Here is a 13,707-nt window from a genome sequence, read left to right as displayed (position 1 = left end):
CTCATTCAAATAAGATAGCAGAATGCAGTTTTATGTTCTGTGGTAAGCTACTTATAAATAGGTCATAAGAAATTTGCAATCCCCTTAATAGTTTCTCACGCCTATTATGTAAGCCTACAAAAAGCCTGCTTTGATTTATAAGTCCCACTGCTGGCTCCAAGATTTGGGGGCACTTCAGCAAGGCATCCTCAGTTGACCCCAGATTGGCTGCACAAACTGAGAATTCTATCATTCAGTCTTCCTCTCCCTCTCTCTCTCTCTCTCTCTCTCTCTCTCTCTCTCTCTCGGTAGGGCACTGGAAGTGTCTCAAGGGTCTCTGTGCAGGTGCATGGACAAAGCTCTCACTGCTCCTTTTTTCAACCCAGGAGAACAGATTTAACTGGTAAGTTCATTTCTCTGTGTGTTTTCACCCACCTCTAATTTAAAAAAGTACCTGTCAATCCCTAGCAATTTAATGAAGTACAAATTAGTCCACCTGCCTGCTGTTAACTCAGTTCCTTGTGGAGCTTGACACCTATGCCTACATCACAGAGGAGAAGCATGAAGAGCCCTTTTATATGCTTTGCTGTACACTTCTTCTGAAGCAGAATTATTTTGGGCTGCCAGGAAGACACTATTGATTGACCCAAAAGAAAAACACTTTCCTGCAGTGAATAGCAAGCCAGCTTTCCCACCAAGATGTTGAACTTCCAGATATCTTATTTCGCTTTCACTGGTTGGTAAAAGATACCTCACCAATTTAGGCCACAATCCTAAACACAATTACCAGCAAGTAAACTCCACAGAGAGACTTTCTTCTAAGTACTGTAAACACACTTAGGACTTCAATTGTCAATCTCCATTTATCTGCAGCCAACATGTCCACTAGCGCACTGACATAATGAACTCCACAGAAGGAAAAAGATCATATGGGAAACCTTTGACTTACTGTTAATAAAACAATGTTATCTACTGATACCCACCTGACAGGAGTAGCCAGAGTTCCCCTCTCATGCTTTCTGGAATACCTTTCAGCACAAGGTCTCTTGTTTTCTCAGTCCGATACATACAGATGCCTTGGCCATATTCTGCAAAATGAATCTTCCAAGCTTGCTCTTTCAAAAATTCTTTTGCCTTAAAAATAATAGAGAGTACAATATACAGAACTAAAAATGCTGTGTAACACAATCCTGTAATGCAAAAGAAGCCACCCCCCAAAATGTCATTAATCCTTAATTTTATTATCAGAAGTGTGTTCAGACTACTCTTTCAGCAAAGCTTTCTCAGTATACTCATTTTAAACATGACATTTTCTCATCTTGATGTCGCCTCCTAAGCATTTATGTACGTCCCCATGTACATAGATATTTGCAAAAAAGCTACAAGCAATATTATGACATGATTTCAAAATACACTAAAATGACATGCAGGTGAGGAACATTTTCCACCCAAAGGTCCACATTCCCTTCTGGGAAAACTTCTGCGGGCTGCATACCCATGGTGGGCATGGCTAGTGGCAAGAGTGGGTACAGCAAGGAGTGCAAATTACCTTTGTACAGTAGTAGGTGAGTTTCCTACACAGACCCACATCCATTTCTCAGCCCTTTTTGCTTTCCTGGATGGAGAATGATAAGAGTTCAAGGACACATTTCAGCCAGGCAAAAACACTCATGGAGAATGTTGCTGCAGGGGGTGGGGACCTGTGGGGAGACCCAACGACACGAGAGGCCTGGAGGGCTCCATTTGGTCTCTGGGCCTGAAGCTCCCCACCCCTAGACAACATCAATCTCTCCCTCCACCTTGTTGACAACAGAATCCATAAGGAAAATTAATGAGTCTAAGTCAGTGGGGAGGAACCTCAGGCCCCACGGCCAAATGCAGCCTTTGAGGGATCTCTTTTTGGCAAGCCCCGCTCCATCCTAAACACCACATGAGTGCTTTTGCCTGGGTACATTGTGCCCTTGAGCTGCTATGATGCATTTTGCCTGCCTGAATGGAAGATGGAAGATGACTGGTGTGTGTAGGAACCTGTGACACATTGGCATGGCTGGAGTGTAACCTGCTGTGCCAAGGTAAGAGTCACCTTGCTCTGCCCACTCCTGCGTCTGTTCCCACCCACTGCTGGTATGAGGAAGGTATAGTTCACATCTGTTAACAATTAATGTAGTAATCTAGATGAGAGTTTTAAAAAAAGGCGGCGTGGCCTACTAATTTAGGGTTGAATTCTTCAGGTGAACGCCTCCGGTACATGGTCATTAGTGCCTGGGTTACAGTTGGGACGCTGTTGCCATTCAGGTTGAACTGCCGCTCTCCGTCTGCTTCGGAACTAAGGCTTCTTTGAGGGCTTGAGGAGAGGATGCTGCTTGTCCTTGAATATACCTGAATGGAGGAGGGGGAAAATCCCCACAATTTTATGAACTGTTCAGGTGCGGGAAGGAAAAGGGCAAGGATCAGTTTGTTTCCATGGCACTAGAATAGTGGTACCCACCGAGTGGCGAATTGCAGACACACACAAGGGCTTACTGAGTTTTTAAATAGCTACATGTCAGGAAGCAGTTTGGCCTGCGCCTCTTCTCCTGTCACACTGCCTACCCTTCTCCGCTGCCAGCCTTTGTGCTGAGCTCGAGTAATTGGAACTACAGAGGGTGGGAAAGGAAAGAGCAGCCAGACTGCAGCACTGCAGCAGACAATCCACTTTGGCCAAATGTATTCTGCCATGAAGCCTCAAAGGCATGGCCCACCCCCACCCATGGCACTCGAGTCAGAAGCCTGAACCCCTTCAAATTAGAAGCCTGCACCATGGTTGTCTGCAATGCTGGATGATTCCTGTGAAAATCATAAAGAAACTGCAGTGGATTTCAGGACTAACATTCGGACAACAGAAACAAGCTCCAAGGAACACAAATGCATCCAACCAGTAAGCATTCAATCCTTCCATAAAATATTTTTAAATGTTTCCTATAGTATCCCACACCCCAATGCCGCACCACATTATTTGAATGGAAGTGGAAGGTTTTCAATGAGCAACATAATATGTTTATGAACTTCCGCTGGCAAGGTTATTAAAAATATGTACCTAGGAGCAATCTAAGAGCTGATTTAGAAGAGCAATAAAATTATGCTAGTTCTGAAGGATATTGTGGTCCACAAAGTCAGAGCAGCTGTTTTCCAGAAGACATTTGCACCTTCGGGTGTATAAATAACAGCTCCTAGAAACTTAATTGGTAAAAAGCACTGGGCAAACTAAATGTGAAACAGCTCTCTTATCAGAGATGCTTAGCTTGTTGGGGAAAGCAATATTGCAGTTGGCATCTTGTGGCCCTCCTGTAATCATATCATCCTGTTAGCAGTCTCTGGCAATTCAATGGATGTACTGCCATGCATGCCTGTCAGATTTTGTCCCTGGGATAGTAGCTGTATTCATATGCTACACTAATCTGTGGTTTAGCTCTATGTGGATGAGCCAGAATAAGTCTGAGTGAACATGGGACCCTGTTTTTTTTAAAATGAAACAAAAATCAAAGGCAACAAACCTCTGGTTAGTTTAATTGGCCAGTTTAATAACCCATGGTTTGAAGTTTGCTTGTAACAAAGCCTATGAAGGTTCGTTTTAAACCAGGATCCCTTGGAAGGGGAGCATGCTGGGTCTCATTCAGGTAGTGGTAAACAATGGTTCTGTTCTAATACGTAGCAACTGTGGACAGTGTGAAAGTGATCACCTTAATAAAATAAAAGATGGAAGTCAAAGTGCAACCAGATTTGTCTGGGAGGTAATAAAGGGGAAGCAGAAACTGGAGAAAGGATCTCCAAGCAAGAATGGTGAAAAGCTTTTCAACACTGCCGTTTTAAGTTAAATTGATTTTAATGACTTTTTTAAAAAAGTGTTTTTAAACAGACAGAGAAGTCTCTAGCTTTTCAATGCCCTTATGTGTCCCCTCTGATTTCCCAGTTCCAGGAGGAAGCTTACTGTGCATGAAGTCTACTGCCATCCATGCCTGGAGGATTGTGTTTAATGTGGGGAAAACAACAAACCGTCTTGTGGTATCTTAGTGACTAGCTCATTTATTATAGCATAAACCAAACAAAGGAACTTCAATGGGAAATTTCAGGGTAAAAGCTGCTGAATTAGCACTTTCAAGACATTCAGTCTATCACCTGTGGCTTGAATTGAAATAACAGGCTCTTTAAAAAATTTTTTTTGAATGTTTAATGGTTCTTGCTCATAATTGTATTGTTTCTTTTTATATTATTATTAAGGGTTTTCTTGGTATACAAAGATATGTGCAATGTCTCTCTTGGCATTTTTACAAATCAGTTTCATTTGCTGAGACATTGGTGAGGGGGGGAGAGGGGAAGAAAAGTAGATGGGGGAGGGTGGGGTGGGGTGACAATGTTTCTATTTTGCTTGATAAGTGTGTGGGGTTTCTGTCAGCGTAGCTTGTGTAGGTCCTCTGTTGTTCACTTGTTGATGGTGAGAGATGTTGGGGTTGGCCTAGGATATGATTGTTCCTTTGTGGTTGGTTCTAATCCCACTACAGGTGTTGAATTGATTTATCAATGCCAGGATGCTTCTGTTATCTACAGCGCTTCATGAATATCTAAGTAATTATTTTGCATGCATTTGAGCATTAACAGAAATCATCACTGTCTTAGTTGCTTTTCCCTGTCTACCAAAGTTTGTAGGAAAAGCCTTTACCATGTATCATGGTAAGTTCCCAAAGGGGTAGTCTAAGGCAGTGGTCCTCAACCTTGGGCCTCCAGATGTTTTGAGACTACAATACCCATCATCCCTGACCACTGGTCCTACTAGCTAGGGATCATGGGAGTTGTAGGCCAAAAACATCTGGAGGCCCAAGGTTGAGGACCACTGGTCTAAGGTACCACAAAATCCTGCTGGTAAGTTCCCAAAGGGGTAGTCTTTAAGGTACCACAAAATCCTGCTGTTTTGGCTGCAACAACCTAACATGGTTACCCCTTTGGGAACTTGGCTTGGTGTATCACAAGTTGTTTGGACCCACAGCTGAAAGAAGCCCCATGACCATACTGAGCCGAAAAGCAGGAACTGAGGGACCATTGACAGCCTACTGACCTTTCCAAGACTGCAAAAGAATTTATACTTCCAGCTGTTATTAAATCAGTCATGCTCAAAAATAGCACATGTCAGAAAACAAATACAGTTAACTAAATCATCTGATTCAAAGAGGTGAACTTTTAAATGGCTTGTTGCCACAATTTTTTTAATAAAAAAAATCTGACTGTAATTTTATGATTTGACAAGCTAGACACTGTCTTAAAATATTCAGTCTTGGTAATTTCTCCAAGCTCATTAGAATCCATTTGTAATATAAACAAATTACTTTTATAATTAATTACTGCAATTTTATGTGCACTCCATCATGCTACTTTCTGCCTTGTATTTCATTTCCAAGTTGGCATACATTCAGCAGTCAATAGCTGGCATTTTGCTGACACCAGCATTAGGCAACTTTCCAGACAAGAGGATATCTTCTGAATATGGGTAAATATTTCCTCTCCCCTTCCCAACATTTAACCTTAAAAGCATATAACCTCTTTTAATAGAGGATACTTGGTTTTTTTGAAACCAAGGTTCTGGGATGCGGAATTAACAGTTGCTGATGAGATTACTCAGTCTTCATGAGCCAGACTGTGTCTTTGTCTAATTCAAATATACACATGGACGTGGTTTACGATGCAACACCAAACTACAGGTTGTAGTTATGCACCCAAATATTTGGCTCGTGTGTTTATAGGTTCCCACACACCCAAGCAAACTTATAATTGAGGGAACCAAAGTACAGTATGCAAAGCACTAATGGTCAGTATGGTGAAGCAGAGCCATAGAGCCACCCTCCCAACACTGGCCTTGCTACAGCTTACCTTGGCAAGGTAAGGTTGGGGCTGTTCAGATGCAGCACAAGGAGTGCTAAATTAGTTGCACTGTTGCACCTGACAAACCTGAGCAGGCCATCATCCTGCCCCTAGCCCTATCCAGGTAAGCAACAGTGCCACCACTCCCACCACCACTGCTATGAACTTGAAGCTCCATGATTTGGCCAAATTGGGCCAATGTCATCAGCTAAGCAGTCTCCCCCCCTTTTTTTTAAGGGGGGGATTAAGAAGACATGCTAAAACATGCTGTCCCCATATTGATAACATAGCCCTTAAGCACTATATGAGAAGTGCAGAAACAAATATTCAACCCCGGTTGATTTGAGCTCAATCCTGATATCTGTTTCAGATTTCAAGAAAATGTGAAACAACAGTATAGTGCCTCTAATTATGGGAAAAGATTTTTTTTTCATTACTTGAATGTAGCCACAGCTCCTCTCCAAACCCTCTTGTATTAGGGAACAGAGGTTCTGAGTCAAAGCATAACTTTAGGAGCCCTGACACCACTCATTTGTGTGAGTGCCTGGAGGCGGTTGGAGGATGGATGGCGGCTAACAGATTGAGGTTGAATCCTGACAAGACAGAATTACTGTTTGTGTGTTTGTGGGGGACAGGAGGCGGGCAGGTGTTGAGGATTCCCTGGTTCTGAATGGGGTAACTGTGCCCCTGAAGGACCAGGTGCGCAGCCTGGGAGTCATTTTGGACTCACAGCTGTCCATGGAGGCGCAGGTCAATTCTGTATCCAGGACAGCTGTCTATCAGCTCCATCTGGTATGCAGGCTGAGACCCTACCTGCCTGCAGACTGTCTCACCAGAGTGGTGCATGCTCTAGTTATCTCCCGCTTGGACTACTGCAATGCGCTCTATGAAGGTGTCCCGCTTGCACTACTGCAATGCACTCTACAACTAATCCAGAATGCGGCAGCTAGACTGGTGACTGGGAGCGGGAACCGAGACCACATAACACTGGTCTTGAAAGATCTACATTGGCTCCCAGTACGTTTCCGAGCACAATTCAAAGTGTTGGTGCTGACCTTTAAAGCCCTAAATGGCTTCAGCCCCCATCGTTCTGCCTGGACACTGAGGTCCAGTGCCGAGGGCCTTCTGGCGGTTCCCTCATTGCGTGAAGCCAAGTTGCAGGGAACCAGGCAGAGGGCGTTCTTGGTAGTGGCACCCGCCCTGTGGAACGCCCTCCCACCAGATGTCAAAGAGAAAAACAGCTACCAGATTTTTAGAAGACATCTAAAGGCTTTTAATGTTTAATTGATTATTTAATTTCATTTTTCTGTTGGAAGCTGCCCAGAGTGGCTGGGGAAACCCAGCCAGATGGGTGGGGAATAAATAATAATAATAATAATAATAATAATAATAATAATAATAAAAATAATAATAATAATAAGTTTTGTGGTATGCAAAAGGCTTTTGATGCAGTGAACTGGCACCTCTGATACATGCAAGTCACAGGGCAACTGTGTGGCAAGTAGATATCATGGTGTAAAGACTTTTTTTCTGTGTAGACCAGGCATAGGCAACCTTGTCTCTCCAGATGTTTTGGAACTACAACTCCCATGATCCCTGACCACTGGCCCTGTTAGCTAGGGATCATGGGAGTTGTAGTTCCAAAACATCTGGTGGATGCATCTATCAGAGGTGCCATTATGCCATCAGAGGGTATTTATTATGTCCAAGCAGATTTCTTTCCCCACAAAACCTTGATCATACATGCTCTTGATAGCTAACATAAGATTTTCAGGGAAGAACATGATACAAAATTTTACACCCTACACTATCAGAATGCAGGAGCAGCCTTCTGCCCAATGTACAATTTTCACATCTCCAGGAAAAGACTGATATGAAAGCATTTCCAAACAGTCAATGGTCAATGTGCATTCTTAGATGGAAGACGGGCATGAGAGGGTTTAACCATATGCCTACCTAAATGTTTGGCTCAGCAATTCATTAAGAGCAAGGAAGATAAAAACAGCCTTGTGTCAATGGAGTGTTGCAAATATGAATCTTTACACTGAATTTATTACTTGGGAGCAGCTACTTGAAATTATATAATTTTACTAATCTGAAATTAACTGAATACTTCCTGAAATTGGCGTCATCTACTCACCTCATCATCTGAGCTGTTGTAACTGCCAGAAATCTCTTTTTCAGAGTATATTTTGGAAGTAGTTTGTTGGAGAAAATCAGAAATTCTCTGAACCAGAAAGTCTCTGTCTTTTAAATTGGCAAAGAGAAATGTCATTCGATTTTTGGTGCTAATAGACAATGGGCTAGGTAATACACTAGAGCTGTCAGCCTTTTCTACAATAGTCACCTAAGGGAGAAGAGGGCAAAAGAAAATACATACAGTTAGTCATATTCCAACAACATTTGGCAATGGCACAATCTTAAATACAAGTGGATTTGCTAATCATTTTCTAAGACACCCTCACAGCAGTGAAGCTGAATATCTTATGGCTTTCCATGTACCCATTTCTGCACATTTCTGGAGCTGCACAAGGATCACAGTCTTATGATGTAACACTAAATAATCTATGAGATCTATCAGTCTGAGCAGGTCTACCAGAGGCACCTAAGGGTGAGGGCTTAAGGGAAGAGGTACAATTTTCTTCCAGGAACTCTGAGAGCTATAACATTTTGTTATTCAGCAAAGGAGTGAGTAAATATCCCTCGAAAGAGCACTACTGCGATTTAGCAATTCAGCCCTTGCAACAATAATGTTTCAGACATTTAGGAAATCTGCATTTCAGATGAAAACTGGACAGAGCAAAAGCAAGGCACAAGTGTCACAGTCCTGCCTGGACCTGTACAGCACCACTGGAAGTTTTACGATCGATTGATATTGCACCAATGACACTTTGTATCCGCAGCTGCAGTTTCCCCCAGGCTGCCAGCTGGATACTTGCTACTTTCTTTAGATAACACAGACCAGGATGTGTTTTAAGAAACAAGTTTGGTTTATTTGTTTGTACAGAAGCGTGTGGTTACTGAATGAATAATATCGTAAATAAACTTATAACTGTTAGCCTATACCGGCCTATACCCGCTAAGTTATTTACCGGCCTATACCGCTAAAACCTCTAGTTAAACAATACAACAAGTTTCACATTGACCTGCGATCCTGTCTGTTCCTGCCCACCAATAATCCACCTAGCTCTCTTGACTAATCTTCCACAACTCTCTCTCTCTAACTGACACCTCCACCTCCCTTCCACAATTCCCCAACTCCAACTGAACTAACTGCCACTAGGGAGGGTTTTTTTATACCATAACGGCACCTGCCCCTGAGGGTTCTAAGGTTCCAAAACTTAACCCCTTACTTGCTCAACCTTCTTCCTAAATAGGCACGCCACACAAGGTGGTAGCGGAAATCTAAGAGTACGGTAGTATGGAGACAGGTTGTCTCATTTAGTGACAGTCTCTTGCCCCAAACTGTGCTAATGCCAGCAATATAGGAAACTGCCTAATACCAGGTCAGATAATTTCTCTCTCTAAACCAGGCATCCCCAAACTGCAGCCCTCCAAATGTTTTGGCCTACAATTCCCATAATCCCTAGCTAACAGGACCAGTGGTCGGGGAAGATAGGAATTGTAGTCCAAAACATCTGCAGGGGCAAAGTTTAGGGATGCCTGCTCTAAACCAATATTGCCTATTCTGAATGACAATGATTCTCCCCGGCCTCTCATTATCATCTGCTGTTTGAACACTTTTAACTAGAGATGAGAGGGACTGAACCAAGTACCTTCTGTGTGTGAAATATGGTTCTATTTCTGATATATGGGTCCTGCTCCTAAGTCTTAACTTTGGCTCATATACAATTAACTGTGTAACTCTCTACCCCCCCCCCCATGTGTGTGTGTTTGTAGTTCCGAGGTTCTTGTTTCAGGAACAGTGCATTAGTTAGAAATGAAAACAATATGCTCAAAGACCCTTCTAAAGACCATGACAAAAAGTTTTAAAAATCTTTAAACCACTGCTTCCAGATAGCTTATCAGAAGCAATAAAAATTGCATTAGGCACTTCAGGATAATAGGACTTTCAATGTACAGAGGCTTTAGTTTCAGTTTGCAGGGTTTTTTATTTTAATGATCTATGGTCAAGCATTATTATAGCCTTTTAATGTTTCATTAGCAGAAAGGGTAATTTGTTGCCATCCTCCCTTTCATTTAACATATTCTATTAAATTGTATTGAAATATCAGCAGCTATGTCTCAGTTACTTAAATGATATTGTCTTAATACTTCTCCCAACCAGGTCCTTACTTCCTTTATATAAGCTATAGATCTGTTCATAATGCAAGAGAGCCACATTAACAATGCATATTTCCAATTAAAAGGGAAAGTGTTTTAATAGTCCTTCCTAAGAACATGAAAGTAGCCCTTGATTAGGCCAATGGCCCATCTAGTCCAGCATCCTGTTCTCACAGTGGCCAGCCAGATGTCTATGGGAAGTTCACAAACAGGACCTGAACACAACAACACTCTCCCCACTTGCAATTCCCAGCAAACTTCCCAACAGGTCCTTTTTATGTATGACTTATACTACTACTACTACGGTACTACTAATAATATTAACAGGACCAGAAATGCAGGGATCCTAAGGCAGAGACAGTGCCAGTTTGTTGTAAATTATACTAAGCAAGCAATGGAGTGAACTGCTGATATGCTACCTGGAAGCTAAGAAGCCCGTAAACTTGACTTACATCTATCTATCTATATATATATAAATGTAAAAATCGTGAAAGTGCGGGCTCCACTTTTCTCTGTAACCGCTTGACAGATCATCCTGAAATTTTGACACAACGATCCAGCCCACTCCCCGAGCATTGTTAGGGGGAAAAAATCCCTCAAATTTCACACCTGGGCAGGTAGAAACCTGTTTTTCCACAAAGTAAAACAGTGCCCTCAAGTGGATTTCCTCCCACAGTACACCCCCTCCCTTCCTGTGAAATCTACACCACACCCACAAACCCCGCCTCCACCACGAGATTCACCACTCACATCCATCCATCCGGCAGAGGTGTTGAAGACCAAACCAACTGAAAACAGGCCTTTTCCAGCAACAAGGCCCAACATTGCCAAGTGGAGGTAGGCGCCTGCCTGGGGGCGATGGGGGGCCGAATAGGGGGCAGGGATACGTGATGGGTCAGAACAGGGTGGGGGGGAGACACAGGGATGAAACCTGCCCCCTCCACAGTATCTCGCCTCGACTCAGGGGGACTCTGAGGCTCAGGGGGATCTGAAGGGGGGCTATTACCCTCCATTTCACAAACGCACAGCAACGTGTGCAGGGCCAGCTAGTGGTATAATAAAAATGGCCGGACTTGATACCCACCTCTCGTAGAGGGATGATGAGGCTGCACAAGTTTTCTTCCTTGCTAGTGAAACAGATGTAATTTGTAGACACAAACATCTGACCCAAGATGTGCATTTTGTTAAATGGAGTCCAGAGGGTACAATCGGTGTGTCCATCTAACTTTTCGTCCTTCGGAAGCCGGAACAAGGCACGGTACCTTTCACTCTTTGCTCTGGCATCAAGATCCCTGAAGTGAGCAGTTCAAAGTTTCGTTGTTCATATTAAAATTCAATGTGCATGCGTTTGTCTTCAACAGATTAGATAAATGTACACTGTAAATTTATTCTGCACAAGCACAAATAAAACACCAGGAAATGATATTCTATGGGAGAAATCTGTCATAGCAGTGCTGATGTTTGTATGCTTCGTTTATATTCATGCTTTCTGACAGCCTTATAAATTACACCACAAAAGTCACTAGCCTGCAATATTTATCTGCTTTTTACTTATAAGAGGACAGCTGGCACTCTTTATTTACCCTTATGACTAAAAAGCAGGCTAATAAAAAATGTTGCAACATAGCAGGTTGGTGGAGGAAGCACAGAGCATTCCCTGCATTCCGTCTACTCCTCCTCATTTATTATGCCAATGCATTTCCATGCAGGATGAAGTTTTGCCTCCTGTGCATATAAACAAAGAGGACTGCCATTGGATGGAATTCCTGCTCCTTCTCCCCACCACAAGCCCTTTTCTTTTCTATACTGGATGCACAGGAAGAGGCCAGCATGGAAATGTAAGAAGCCACTGGATGAAACCTTCCATTCTTCCTCCAGAAGCCCACTGGTTTTCTTTGCTGGGTGAGGAGGGCTTTCCCCAGCTTCAGTTGAGGAGGTGTTTAAAACACCTGGAAGGTTTTCATCTGGTAACAAAAAGCTTGTAGTGTCAGCACCTGGTATACCTCTTTCTGGGGAGAGCATTCCAAAGTTAGGGTGCCATTGTAGAAAAAGGCCCTTACCTTGTGCACCAGCCCTTAGTCTCCATTTCAAACAGCTTCAGTCTTTACATGCTTAATTCTAACTACATTCTACTAAGGTCAAAGGGCCTATAACAGTCCATTATAGAATGTTGTTGTTTTTACAGGGCTATTATTGTATACAGAGCTTTGAAATAAAGGGATATATGGAATATAGCGGCTTTGAAACCTACCGTTTTAGTGCAGATACTTTTTTGGGGGACTTCTTTTTAAGTCTGGGCAATGACCTGTCTTGCTCAAAGCCTTCATTGTCCAAGAGCTGTCTCATGGCTATGTTGGCAAGTTGTTCCATTAGCTTAAAAGTTTCATTGATGTTGAGGAAGACTGAAAAGAAATGCTGAGTGGACCTTGTGCTAACTTTGATCACATCAGGTAAAAGCAGAGTCGCATTCTTCTCAAGCTGGGTGATGTCAACCCACCGGATGACTAGCTTGGCTAATGAAAAAAAAAATCAAGAGTAAGCAGAGAACAAGACCACTCAACACTTTCAAATCCAAAAACCACTGGTGATAAAACAGCAAGCTTTTTAATAACACTATGCACTTATACCATTATCATGTTTTAGGGCTCTACAGTGCATGTTTATGCAGAAGTCAGTTTCACTACTTTCAGTGGGGTTTTTCCATTTTAATTGTGTTTAGGACTGTAGCTTCAGTACAGTGCTGCATTGGCGCTAGTGGGTCCGTTTTGTCAGAAACACAATACATAATTAAGAATTCTGCCATGCATACTTTCAGTTTCAAATAATCTCATGTTTGTTCTTTTTAGCAAAATTCTACACAACCAATGTTTAGTTTGCAAACAAGCTATAGATGATCAAACAGGATTGTTCAACTAGCTTGTACAACAACCAGCTTTGGTTGGTTCACACATTATTCTAAGCTGAGATCCTTTGAAAATGGAAGTCAACTTAGCAATTCCTCCTTCCAGGGAGGATAAGAGGGAGAGAGCAAGAGCCTGCTGCTTTGTTTGGGCTTGCTGTGCTTCACCTCATATAAAAGTGAATTAGCCCAAACTCAAAGAAGATCAGGCTCTCTACAATTAATAGCCAATATAGTTAAATGGAACCAAGTACAAAAGCATTATAACAACTGAATGCCAGGTTGCTGTGCCCAAGCAACAGGAACTGGCTATCCCATTCATGCCTTGCTTGTAAGCTTCCTAGAGGCATCTGTCTGGACTACAGAAAGAGCAATACAGTGGTGCCTCGCTAGACGAATTTAATTCGTTCCACGGATCTTTTCTTATAACAAAAAATTCATCTAGCGAATCCCATAGGAATGCATTGATATATTTTTTTAATTTTCTTTTGCCCATAGGAACACATTAATTGAATTTCAATGCATTCCTATGGGAAACCGCAATTCGCTAGACGAATTTTTCATAAAACGAATTCGTCTAGCGAGGCAACCTCCGCTAGAAAAAACCTTTCGTTAAGCGGAAATTTCGTTAAGCAGAGCATTCATTAAGCGAGGCA

General features: G+C 42.4%; 1 protein-coding gene across 2 annotated transcripts in view; it reads right to left on the bottom strand.

Annotated features, from left to right (window-relative positions):
* The window catches only part of TBC1D9 (TBC1 domain family member 9), a 49,734-nt gene that overhangs the window by 12,147 nt on the left and 23,880 nt on the right, over window positions 1-13,707 (bottom strand). For both annotated transcript variants that reach the window (XM_035111690.3, XM_088661099.1), the window contains exons 5-9: window positions 12,404-12,665; window positions 11,237-11,444; window positions 8,009-8,215; window positions 2,188-2,358; window positions 963-1,113 (exon numbers count right to left, since the gene is read on the bottom strand). In XM_035111690.3, coding sequence (XP_034967581.3) covers window positions 963-1,113; window positions 2,188-2,358; window positions 8,009-8,215; window positions 11,237-11,444; window positions 12,404-12,665 — 999 coding nt within the window. The remainder of the gene's footprint in view (window positions 1-962; window positions 1,114-2,187; window positions 2,359-8,008; window positions 8,216-11,236; window positions 11,445-12,403; window positions 12,666-13,707) is intronic.

The sequence above is a fragment of the Zootoca vivipara genome, chromosome Z1, assembly GCF_965207765.1.
Source record: "Zootoca vivipara chromosome Z1, rZooViv2.hap1.1, whole genome shotgun sequence".
Classification (NCBI taxonomy): Eukaryota; Metazoa; Chordata; class Lepidosauria; order Squamata; family Lacertidae; genus Zootoca; species Zootoca vivipara.
This window is presented reverse-complemented; position numbering and strand designations above follow the sequence as displayed.